Source organism: Bos indicus, chromosome 20 (genome assembly GCF_029378745.1).
Source record: "Bos indicus isolate NIAB-ARS_2022 breed Sahiwal x Tharparkar chromosome 20, NIAB-ARS_B.indTharparkar_mat_pri_1.0, whole genome shotgun sequence".
NCBI classification, from domain to species: domain Eukaryota; kingdom Metazoa; phylum Chordata; class Mammalia; order Artiodactyla; family Bovidae; genus Bos; species Bos indicus.
Window position 1 is genome coordinate 61,836,848 of NC_091779.1, and position 12,726 is coordinate 61,849,573.

General features: G+C 42.1%; 1 protein-coding gene across 5 annotated transcripts in view; it reads left to right on the forward strand.

Annotated features, from left to right (window-relative positions):
* CTNND2 (catenin delta 2) overlaps nt 1–12,726 on the forward strand; it is a 1,111,183-nt gene that overhangs the window by 854,326 nt on the left and 244,131 nt on the right. For all 5 annotated transcript variants that reach the window (XM_070774843.1, XM_070774845.1, XM_070774847.1 and 2 more), the window contains one exon: nt 9,221–9,434. In XM_070774843.1, the coding sequence (XP_070630944.1) occupies nt 9,221–9,434 (214 nt within the window). The remainder of the gene's footprint in view (nt 1–9,220; nt 9,435–12,726) is intronic.

A 12,726-nucleotide genomic window follows, 5' to 3' on the forward strand; every position in this document is an offset into this window, starting at 1 on the left:
GTCAGACCTTTCCACCATGACCCATCTGTCTTGGGTGGCCCCACACAGCATGGCTTAGTTTCATTGAGTTAGACAAGTCTGTGGTCCGTGTAATATTAGCTAGTTTTCTGTGATTATGGTTTCAGTGTGTCTGCCGTCTGATGCCCTCTCACAACACCTACCATCTTACTTGAGTTTCTCTTACCTTGGACGTGGGGTATCTCTTTACAGCTGCTCCAGCAAATAGCAGCTGTTGCTCCTTACCTTGGACGAGGGGTATCTCCTAATGGCTGCTCCTCCTGACCTCAGATGTGGGGTAGCTCTTCTCGGCCACCACACCTGACCTTGGATGTGGGGTAGCTCCTCTCAGCCACGCTTTTTACAAACGGACAACCTTGTAATTTCTGGTGAAGTTCAGTTACATCTGGTTAAGTCTCTGGTTTCATATCCACAAACTTTGTATCTTACAGTAGCTTTTTAAGCAGAGAAAGTTAATTTTTCTACGTTCATAAGGAATATAAACAACTGTATCTATTAATTTTTTTCTTTTTTTTTTAATTTTTTTCTTTTTTTTTTAATTTTTTTTTCTAACCAACGCCATTGAAAGTCGTAGTTAATCGGAATTTTACCAAAGTCACGAAGTCCATAGGATTTGTTTTTTAGGCAGCTTTCTATAAACCCGTTCTCAGACATTACGACTTGATCATAAATGTCAAGAGCCAGAGGAATTACTGTGTTGGTTGTCCTGCAGACTAGTATTGAAATTTACTTTGCATCTCAGATCCAGCTCAGTCTCTCTTAGCACTAAACCAGAAGCACAAGAGGCACTCGTGGGTAAAGAAGCCACCAGCCAGTACAGGAGGCATCAGAGACTGGGATTCCAGCCCTGGGTCAGGAAGATCCTCTGGAGGAGGGTATGGCAACCCACTCTAGAATGCCTGCCTGGAGAACCCCATGGACAGAGGAGCCTGGCAGACTACAGTCCACGGAGTCACAAAGAGTCAGACACAACCGAAGCGACTGAGCAGGCACACGGAAGCCCAAAGATACATCCATTTTGCGTCCAATGGACTAGATCCCAGAGAGGCAGAGAAATGTATGCCCAGGTCCTGACCTGTTGCAGGTCCTTATCTCACCAACTAGTAGGTTAACAAAAGGCTACTCCAACTTCTTTTAATTCTAGCTCCAAATTCCTCTCCCTTTTAAATGCAGAGTAGGTGAGCACTTCCTTTTGTTGCCATGAACACTTATAGCCCATGCTCTCAGGGTCTTGGAATCCTCAAAGCAATGTTTTCTTTTTAAATTTATTTATTTTTAATTGGAGGATAATTGTTCTACCCTGTTATGTTGGTTTCTGGCATACATCCACATGAATCAATCATAGATATGTCAACTAAAAAAGATACCCAACTTGAGAGTTGTGAAGTAAGTTTGATTTGGGGCAAAATGAGGACTGCAGCCCTGGAGAAAGTGCTTCAGGTAGCTTAGAGAGACTGCTCCAAAGAGGCAGTGGGGGAAGGTCAATCTCTAAGTGACCTTAGATAGTTTGGTGATCTTGGTGAAGGGGAAGGTCAATGCAATCACATGCTTCCTTTACAAAAGGTTTTCTTCTGGTCATGAGGCGCTGATGTCACCATGAAGGGATTTAGTGCTTTTCTAGATGTGGAGAAATGCACAGATTGGGATCCTGAAATCAGTTCCTGAAAATATCCAACTATCTAATAAAGACCTGCTCCATCAGATTCCCTGGAGCACAGAGTGGCTCACTCCACCCTGAAGTCCCTCAGGGGATGTTGAAGGTCAGCAACTGCAGCAGCACAGGGTTGGTTCAGTCTGCACAGAGGCAGGTGACGAATGCCCTTGTTGTTCAGTCACTGGCAATGCTCTTGGCAAGTGCCCATTTCTAGTAGCCAGGTATACACATGTCCTCTCCCTCTTGAACCTCCCTCCCCGCCCACCCCATCCCACCCTCTAGGCTGTCACAGAGCACCAGGCTGAGCTCCTTGCATCAGACAGCAAGTTCCCATTAGCTGTCTCGTTTACACGTGGTAACCTGTATGTTTCAGCGCCATGCTCTCAGTTTGTCCCACCCTCTCCTTCCCCCGTTGTGTCCATAAGTCTGTCCTCTTTGTCTGTGTCTCTTTTCTTGTCCTGCAAATAGTACCATTTTTCCATATTCCATATATGTGTAATATATATATATATGGAACAAATATATATATACGAAATATATATAATATAAAACAAATACAATTGTTTTTTCTTTCTGAATCACATCACTGTGTATGTGATCACAGGCTCTAGGTTCATTCAGTTCTAGTGAGGTGGATGAACCTAGAGCCTGTTATACAGAGGGAAGGCATGCAGAAAGCAACTTGTAAAAGTCTTTTTCTCCATGAAGACAGGTACCTCCCTTGAGGAATTCTGTCCCCTGTTAACTTTTCAACCCCCTATACATCATCATCATCATTAAAGTTTTATGAAGCCTGTCCTGAGCGTACAACTGCTGCTTTACTTGGATGTGTTCTAAATTATTCATTGATGAGGATGCCAGTTTAATGATAATAGCTAATTCATTTGGTAAATATAGTTTATTCTCAACAAATGCAGATAAAGCTTGGAGTACTAGATCCATTAAATGGTGAGGCCTCATTTTTCTTGCAATGAGTGATGTATTACTCGAGTTTTCCTTGTATTTAATTTAATTGCCCAGCCATTTGTTTCCTGAATTAAGAGGATTGTATATATTCTGCCTCATCATGGAAGGACAAGGAAGAAAACCACATCCTACTCCTGGATGATGTTTAGATAATTGTAGTCCCAGAATTTAAAGACACGTGTACCCCAATGTTCATCGCAGCACTGTTTACAATAGCCAGGACATGGAAGCAACCTAGACGTCCATCAGCAGATGAATGGATAAGAAAGCAGTGGTACATATACACAATGGAATATTACTCAGCTATTAAAAAGAATGCGTTTGAATCAGTTCTAATGAGGTAGATGAAACTGGAGCCTATTATACAGAGTGAAGTAAGTCAGAAAGAAAAACACCATTACAGTATATTAACGCACATATATGGAATTTATAAAGATGGTAACGATGACCCTATATGTGAGACAGCAAAAGAGACACAGATGTAAAGAACAGACTTTTGGACTCTGTGGGAGAAGGTGAGGGTGGGATGATTTGAGAGAATAGCACTGAAACATGTATATTATCATATGTGAAATAGATCACCAGTCTGGGTTCGATGCATGAGACAGGGTGCTCAGGGCTGGTGCACTGGAATGACCCTGAGGGATGGGATGAGGAAGGACGTGGGAGGGGGGTTCAGGATGGGGGACACATGTACACCCATGGCTGATTCATGTCAATGTATGGAAAAAACCACTATAATATTGTAAAGTAATTAGCCTCCAATTAAAAAAAAAAAAAGAAAATGAAAAGAACAGTACAAAATTCAAAGAAAAATAAATAAAAATTCTTTAAACAGTGGATTGTATGGCAAAAGTGTATAAGCTCTTTGCATTCTTCCCTGGTGCAAACTGAGTGAACTTTTACTGATTCTTTGCACATGCCTCCCAGTTTTTCTCCCCAAGAGACTATCTGCTGCTGCTGCTGCTAAGTCGCTTCAGTTGTGTCCGACTCTGTGCGACGCCATAGACGGCAGCCCACCAGGCCCCCCGTCCCTGGGATTCTCCAGGCAAGAACACTGGAGTGGGTTGCCATTTCCTTCTCCAATGCGTGAAAGTGAAAAGTGAAAGTGAAGTTGCTCAGTCGTGTCCGACTTGTAGCGACCCCATGGACTGCAGCCCACCAGGCTCCTCCATCCACAGGATTTTCCAGGCAAGAGTACTGGAATGGGGTGCCATCACCTTCTCCAAAGAGACTATCTACATTAGGCTTAAGAAGGTTCTCTTTGTAAACAACCTAAAATGGCAGACAGCAGGGTATAGTTTTGCTTTGTTTGATTGGTTAATTCATTTTTATTTCCTCTGTGTATAGGGTTCATCACCTTCCATTTTCCTTATTTCTTATGCACTGCTCTCTCCATCTAAATTCCTGAAGTTCACAGCTAAGCAGAAAAATAAATGTGAGCTATTGACATAGGAACTAACGTGGACTATGTATCAAAGAATTGTTTAATAAAACAAATATAAGATCATCTAATTAGGTTGTACATGAAAAGCACTTCCCAGTCATTCCCTGTCAAGTTCAGGAAAAGTGGGAGTTGTGAGATTTGTTCAGTCCAGGTCCATTTCTAGCTATTGTTGCCCTATATGTATTGCATTTTTGATAGTTTTTTGTTTCAATGATTTACGTTAATGTAAATAAATTGGAATCACACAGTAAGAATGAAAAGAGAAAGAAACACAACATTAAGATACAATTGCAGTCTCATAGGGGCTTCCCCAGTGGCTCAGCAGTAAAAAACCTGCTTGCCAATGCAGGAGAGGTGCAGGGGATGTGAGTTGGATCCCTGCGTCAGGAAGATCCCCTGGAGGAGGGCATGGCAACCCACTCTAGTATTCTTGCCTGGAGAATCCCTTGGAGAGAGGAGCCTGGCGGGCTACAGTCCGTGGGTCACAAAGAATCAGGATACGACTGAGCAGCTAAACATGCACGCACAGTCTAGTATTAACAGAATGGCCAAGATGCAGAACACTGGCAGCTCCCAGGGATGGGGAGCGTGTGGAGCGGCAGAAACTCTCATTCAAATGCAGAATGATACAGACACTTTGGAAGACAATTTGGTGGCTTCTTACAAAACTAAACATCTCACTGTCCCAACACTGCAACCGCGCTCCTTGGTATTTACCCAAAGAAGTTGAAAATTTATGTCCACACAGAAATTCGCACACAGCAGCTTTTACAGCAAATTTCTTCCTAATTGCCAAAACTCAGAAGCAGCCAACATGTCTTTTAGTAGGTGAGTAGATCAATACATTACATCTAGATGGTGAAATACTATTCATTACTGAAAAGAAATGAGCTATCAAGCTATGAAAAGACATGGGGGAATCTTAAATGTGTGGACTGGGTGAAAGAAGCCAGTCTGAAAAAAGACTAGTTACTGGATGATCCCAACTCTATGACATTCTGGAAAAGGCAAAACCATGGACACCATAAAAACATCAGCGATTTATCCAGGGCTTAGGGAGGAGGGGTGATGGGGGCAGGGATGAGCAGGCAGAGCAAAGAGGACTTTTAGGGCAGTGAAATTATTCTGTGTGATACTGCAATGGTAGACACGTGTTGTTGTACTTTTGTCAAGACCTACACAACACCCAAGAGTGAACCCTAGTGTAAACTCTGTGCTTCGGGTGATAATGGTGTGTCGGTGTAGGTTCACAGGTTGTAACGGACGTATGGCTCTTGGGGGATGGTGGTAATGGAGGAGGCGTGCCCGTATAAGGACAGGGCTGTATGGAAAACCTCTGTTCTTTCTGCCGGATTTTGTTGTGAACATAAAACTGCTCTATTGTAAACTAATTAGCCTCCAATTAAAATAAATAAATTTAAATTTTAAAAAAAATTTAAAAAATAGAAGGAAACCAATATATGATAAGCACTGTAGCATTCTTTCATTCATCTGATACATGTTTATTGGCTCACTACCATATGACTGGCATCCTTCTAGTGGATTTGATATTCTTATATCTCATACATATTGGATATAATATTATGTAGTATTTTGTTGACTTTGTTTCAGTAATATTAAACCTGGATTCCCTTTAAGATTCGGCTTGTGAGGAATTCTGTGTGATGATGAAGGGAGGAAGAAGAAAGGATACATTGGTCTCAAATGATACTAAGTGGACCCAAACCAGGGCCTCACCTATTGGATGTGAAGTGACTGATGGGGAGAATTATAGAAAAATAGGTCTCTGGCCATTTAGTGAGAGAGGAGGTAAAGGTGTCTTTTCAAAGAAGAGACTTGCCCCCGATCACCTTTTGAAAAAAGTTGTACTGTCTTAATGTTTGCAGTGTGTTTGTTTGGAGCCTTATGAGAGTTTAAGGTTGGAAACAAAAAGAAACCAGAGAAATTAGATGCCAGGACAAGTGGAAGGGAGGGAGGACCCAGAAGAAAAGCAGAAGAGAAGTGAAGAAGGCAGCATGCAGACCCATCCACCCCACCCAGAGGTCCTGCAGGGAATGAAGACCCTGCAAGAAAATTGAAAGTCTGCCCCGTGGCTCCTTTTCTGGTCCTGCTGGGAGCGGAGTGGATCTGGGAGGAGGCAGAACCAAGTACCATCACATTTCACATGTGTAAACATTATCTCTGACTGATGTTTGGCTTCAGAAAGCTGAAGTAGGGTTCTCTCTTATTGGATAGTATTCAACCCCGAGAAAAGTTTGTTTTTGTTGTTGTTTTTAGTATTGATGATCCAGTGACCCTCAAAATAAGAGCAAATGAAAAAGTTTATCATCTTACTTGTGTTGCTCTAATTAGATTAAAATAGAATTTAAGATTTCATTATACATTTGGATAGATGGCATTAATTAGGGTCACACTGAAAACATCATTGTCTCATGAAACCATTAAGAATTGATATTGCCTTCACTTTGAATTCATTTTCCCTTTTAAATCTTTAGAAGAACGTTTTAATAGGTTAATTCATGAAGTTATATGAATGGGAAAGTAAGGAATCTTAACTATAATATACAGACTAGCTAAGGTAGAGAGAGAGATAGGTTTTCTATTACTGTTTACTTTATACATAAGCATTCAGTGAACTGTATGAATGGCTCTATTACCTCTTTTACAATAGCTTCATCATTATTAAAATAGTTAAACCTAGATAATTTGTAAAGTACACACATTCAAAGATACACACATCAATAAAATGACATTCATAGTTTAACCTTTTCATACAAATGGGAATAAATGGGTGTTTTAAAGCTCAGATGTGTGTGTGGGACATACGTATACAGTGATAGATTTCATCTCTCTTGAAATCTATAAATATTTATCAGATAAACAGAAAGCCAAGCAGGACCAGGGTAAAACTGTAAGTTGGGAAAAGTTGTTTTTTGAACCTTTCTTAGTTTATTGTGATTGACCCAGTGATCCTTTTAGCCACTTCTCCTCATGCTGGCACTGCCGCAGACTGTAGGGCACCTCAGGGACGTAGGTACCTGTCTCTCCAGCCCTGGCCCCTCTGAGGCAGAGGCAGGGTGGCGGGGGAGGGTGGCGGGCCTGTGGTCGTCTCCTCTGTCCGTGGTCCTGATCTCACCTGCGGTGTAATCCCACACTCGTGTTTTCTAAATTAGGAACTTCGAGCTCATGGATTCTGGGAGGATTTCAGCTTTTTCTGTTTTCATTCGGTTGATGGATAGAAATAACTCCTCCAGGCATATTCTGAATCATGAGATGGTCCACCTTGTGTGTGAGATGCATGCCTTCATTTTTTGTAAACTGGTTTCAAAAGAGATGCATTGGCCCCTTGGAGACATTCTGAGATGTTCACAAGTGTTTTGTTTTTGTTTTTTCCTTCAAGGAAGAATATTATTCCCTCTTTCAAAGCTGATATCAGCTCACCTGACAAAGAAATGTGCTGTAACAAGTAATGCATGCTCCCCCAGCCATTTATTCAGATACTTATCAAGCTTCTATTATGTGCCTGGCATTACACTTGGCCTAGGGATGGGGATCCATCAATGAACAAAGCAAAGAGACTTGCCTTTCAAGAATGTACATTCTAGCAGAAGATGGACAATCACAAGAAACATAATAAAGAAGTTAGGGCCCATCAGGACTATGAAGGATTCTGTAATAGATTAAGGTGAAAAAAGCCTGCTAGGTTAGGGAGGTGGTGTGTTTCACATGGCAATTTTAAATAGTGTGGTTGGAGTAGCCTTGTAGACAGCATGGCATTTGAGAAGCTTTGAACGAGTCCAGGGATCTAGCCCTGTGTCCCTGCTCATCTGTGGGATGAATGAGGTTTTTATCATCAGAAAACTAAGTAGGAGGACTTCCCAGGTGGTCCAGCAGCCAAGACTCCAGCTTCCACTGCAGGGGACGTGAGTTTGCTCGCTGGTCAGGAAACTAAGGCCCCCACATGCTGCTTGGTGCAGCCAAAAATTAAAAAAAGAAAGAAAGCGAAATAGGAAAGGTGCCAGATTATATCCATTCATGCCAAATTAGAACTCTTCGACCATTAAGGGATATTGAAGTTAAAAAAGAAAATTTAAGTGAGTTGTATACATTCTTTTTCCAAATGCAGCAATATTCAAATACAGCTCTGCCAATGAAAACTCTCTGAAATGGTCTGTATGTTAACTAGACAGTTTGTTTGCAGTTCAACATTTTACAATGGTGTAGAAGTTAGACAAGGGGCTTCCCAGGTGGCGATCGTGGTAAAGAACCCACCTGCCAATGCAGGAGACATGAAAGATGCAGGCTCAGTCCCTGGGTCGGGAAGATCCCCTGGAGGAAGGAATGGCAATCTACTCCAGTATTCTTGCCTGGAGAATCCCATGGACAGAGGAGCCTGGCGGGCTACAGTCCATGGGGTCGCAAAGAGTTGGACATGACTTAGGGACTTAGAGACTTAGCAGCAGCAGCCAAGAGAAGACCCATCTAGAAACATATTGCAAAGTATTTTCTTCATTTACTCATTAAAACATTTTCTTTGATTAGAAAACCACCCAGATTAAATGTTATTTTTTGTTATTAGGCAAATGCCTAAGTTAAGCAGAACATACTTTAGTCCTAGTATGTAGGACAAGTGTCATTGTGAGTGACGTTCTTATTTTCCAGGTCTTCTCAGATGAATAGCCTTGTATGACTTCTGCTTTCTCATTTGGCTTCTGGTTCCTTGGAAAGGTTGGGAGCATCTCCCTATTCCGCATAATTTTCACATTGTGTACATCAATCCTGCAGCCCTTTAGGACAGTGGTTACATTTCATAAGTCTTAGGAGTGAGGTCCTTTTGCCCGTCTGTCTGCTTCATGCCCTGAGTATGTAGCATATTTTTATAGAGAGAACACCCATTAGGAGGTTAAAATCATCTTTTCAAAATTCTATGACTTGAAAGGAAATGCGTTTGAATTTTTATCAGGAGGATATGAAAATAAGTAAAAGCAATAGAATCTAAAGAGAAGAATAATTTGTTTTCTTTTCCCTTTGCCAAAGGCCTTCCGTTCAGTGCAGTGAATTGTAGCAATGACCTCCTATGAAAAACCCATTGGAGTTTAAGTAGTAAAACCTTCCTCTCTCCTTCTCTTCTTCAGATAAGGAGACAAGGGGGCATCCAGCTCCTGGTGGACTTGCTGGACCATCGGATGACTGAAGTCCACCGTAGCGCCTGTGGCGCCTTGAGAAACTTGGTGTACGGGAAGGCCAATGATGACAACAAAATCGCCCTGAAGAACTGTGGCGGGATCCCAGCCCTGGTGCGGCTGCTCCGCAAGACCACTGACTTGGAGATCCGGGAGCTGGTCACAGGTCAGAATTCTTAGTAACAGCATGGCTGATGCTCACGATGAATTTCCTATCGTCCTGCAAGGTAGTGATGTGCTAACCAAGTGTTAGGGTCCTGGCCTGTCCAAGGGCTAATCACACCAGCCATCCTGGGAATAAATATGTGCATGTTTGCAAATGATAGACTTAAGTCAAAGGATATCAGATGTCATGCGAGTAGATTCGTCATGTTAAATAATTAGCATCCAATAAACATGACCCTCCTAAGATTCTTTGACTGTCTTTCAGTCTTTGTCACTTGGTTAAATGTTGACACCTTAAAATACCCTGAGTCATCATTAGAATGACTTTAATCATGAGTGGTGAAAGGCCAAGGCGTTGAGTTATTGGTAATAAGTTATATAATACTGTGCTTAGCAGCAGAGAGTTTATTGTCCTTAACAGTTAATTTCTTGAATAAAATGTTGATGCTTAGTAAAAGCCCCCAATTTATATAATATTACAGGTTAAGCAGTTTTCTTTCTAAAGTAATCATGAAAGAAAGCCTTATCCATGAGCATAGGACTTTTGAGTTTCAAGAAATGAACATAAGTATGATAACTATACTACCTTATAAAGCCATGGGATTAATCCATGAGATTATGCAAAGCCTTTAACACATACCTTCATGGAATATGTATGGACATAGGAAACCAGTCGTTTACTATTGCCTCTCACTTTTTAAATGGGAAGTTTTACTTGTTGAGGGGTCTAAGGTTATTGGTGACCTCAGTATGGAATTTCAAATCACTCTTCTCATTATACTGGGTTGGCCAAAAAGTTCTTCCAGGTTTTTATGTATTGAGTTTTATGCATATTCTGTAAGATGTTACAAAAAAACTTGAACAAACTTTTTGGCCTACCTGGTATATAATGTATATATGTTATGTATGCAGTATACATATTGCTATTGCTGTTCTTTGGGATATTTCATTTTTGGTTCATATTTCATTTCCTTTTCTTTGGATTTTTCTTTCTCTAAGTGGTAGATTGTCTTTGTGGGGAAAAAAAAGTGTTGTGAAATGATAGTAGTGTTTCACGCTAAACTAACATGGGTGACGTGGTTAGGGAAGGACAAACTCCTGTTGCACATATGCACACATTTTTACTCCTTAAAGCAAGTATTTGTCGAGAGGATTGCAAGACTGATTCTCAGAAAAAAAACTTTTAAGTACCCACGATTCCACTGACCTTCTGTCTCGACGCTAAAATTTCCCTGAAGCTATGCTGATAAGCATATTGCACTTGTTCATTTAAGAAAATACATTGCCAAAACTGGAGTCATAAATATTTGTTCATTCTTGGGTCAAGACTCCCAGCTTCAGCATATTGTCTTTAATTTAGCATCCTTTCAGATCATAGGCACATCTCCTTTATGTTCTTAGCTAAATTAGAAGTAGACTCTCATATCTTTGTCCTTCGTTTTTTTCTTTTCCTTTTCTTTTGTTTTTTCTTTCTCTAAGTGGAAGATCATCTTTGTAGGGGAAAAAGATGTTGTGAAGGGTTGTTGTGTTATGATAGTAATCTTTCACACTGAACTAGCATGGGGTGACATGGTCAGGGAAGGACCAACTCCTGTTGTGCGTATTATGCACGTATTATGATATGTAGGATAGTTTGGGGTGAGTTAAAAACTGAAAATACAATCGGCCATTATAGTTATTAACACTTGTCTTTGTTTCCTTTTTAAAAAAAATATTTATTTATTTGGCTGTGTCAGGTCTTTCTTGTGGCATGGGTATCTTTAGTTGCAGCACGTGGGATCTAGTTCCCTGACCACAGATTGAACTTGCATCCGCTGCACTGGGAGGGCAGAGTGTTAGCCCCTGGACCACCAGGGAAGTCCCACCTGCCCTTACTGTCATGAATTGTGTTTCAACTGGAAATGCCTGTAAGAGAAAGAACTCAGGGTGGATGCCTCTGTGCCTTAAGACCAAGCTAATGGCTGTATGTTGCTGCTGAGTTGCTTCAGTCATGTGTCCGACTCTTTGCGACTCTATAGACTGTAGCCCGCCAGGCTCCTCTGTCCACCGGATTCTCCAGACAAGAATCCTGGAGTGGGTTGCCATGCCCTCCTCCAGGGGATCTTCCTGACCCAAGGATCGAACCTGCGTCTCTTACATCTCCTGGACTGGCAGGTAGGTTCTTTACCGCTAATACCACCTGGGAAGCCCAATGGATGTATGAGGCCAGCACACCCAAAGGAGCGCCCTCCTGTGTGCCTGCACTTTCATTCATGATTCGAAAAGAATTGGATTTTACCAACATTTGAATTTGATGCAACACAAATGCCTTATCTAGAAGCACTCTCTGTGGTGGCTTCGGTCATTGCCAAAGAAACTCGGCTCCACGGAGAACGGTGAAGTGACTGATGGCTTCAATCAGAAAGGAGATGCAGCTGTGTGGGTCCCATGAGGCCGTCCGCCACAGCATGCCCTGTGCTCCTTGGGATGCTTGAAGCCGCCATGCAGAACGTGACGGCTGGCTCCTCCCGAGTCATCAACACTGCTTCTGAAGATGCTGGATGTCACCCATGTGTGCCCCTGAGCAACATGCAGAATTTCTATGTGAGCCCCAATTGGAAACATCGAGGGCAGAGATATTCTTCAGAATGTCAGCACGTTTCCCCTTCTGGTGATGCTTTGGCTGTAAGAAAAATGGTGCATGTGTTACACAGAGAGAACAGATGCCTTATTCTGCCCCTTTTTTGAGTAGAACAGAAGTTTGCACCCACTGTCATATCATAACCCACTGTTTCTTCAGCAACATGAGTTGGTGGTCCAGACTGTCTGCTAGAAGAAGTGCTGTATTCTGCCATGACACTGTCCAAGCATCAGAGCCAAATGGATTCAGGGTGACAGTGATCGCTTCTAAAATAGATGTTCTCTGTCTTCCCAGAGGTGAGCTTCCCAGGTGGTGCTACTATTAAAGCACCCGCCTGCCAGTGCAGGAGATATAAGAGATGCGTGTTCAATCCCTGGGTCAGGAAGATCCCTTGGAGAAGGGAAGGCAACCCACTCCAGTATTCTTGGCTGGAGAATCCCATGGACAGAGGAGCCTCACAGGCTACATACAATCCATGGGGTCGCACAGAGTCAGACACGACTGAAGCGACTTAGCACTCACTCACATCTTCCCAGAGGCAGGGCCTTATTGTACCTGGCTGAATGTCAGGCTTGAGTTTCACGTGTTTCAAAGAAAAATGTGTTGTCAAAATATTTACACTTGCTGAAGCTCCCGGTTTCTGGAGTTGCTGTGGTGGATACTACTGAAAAAC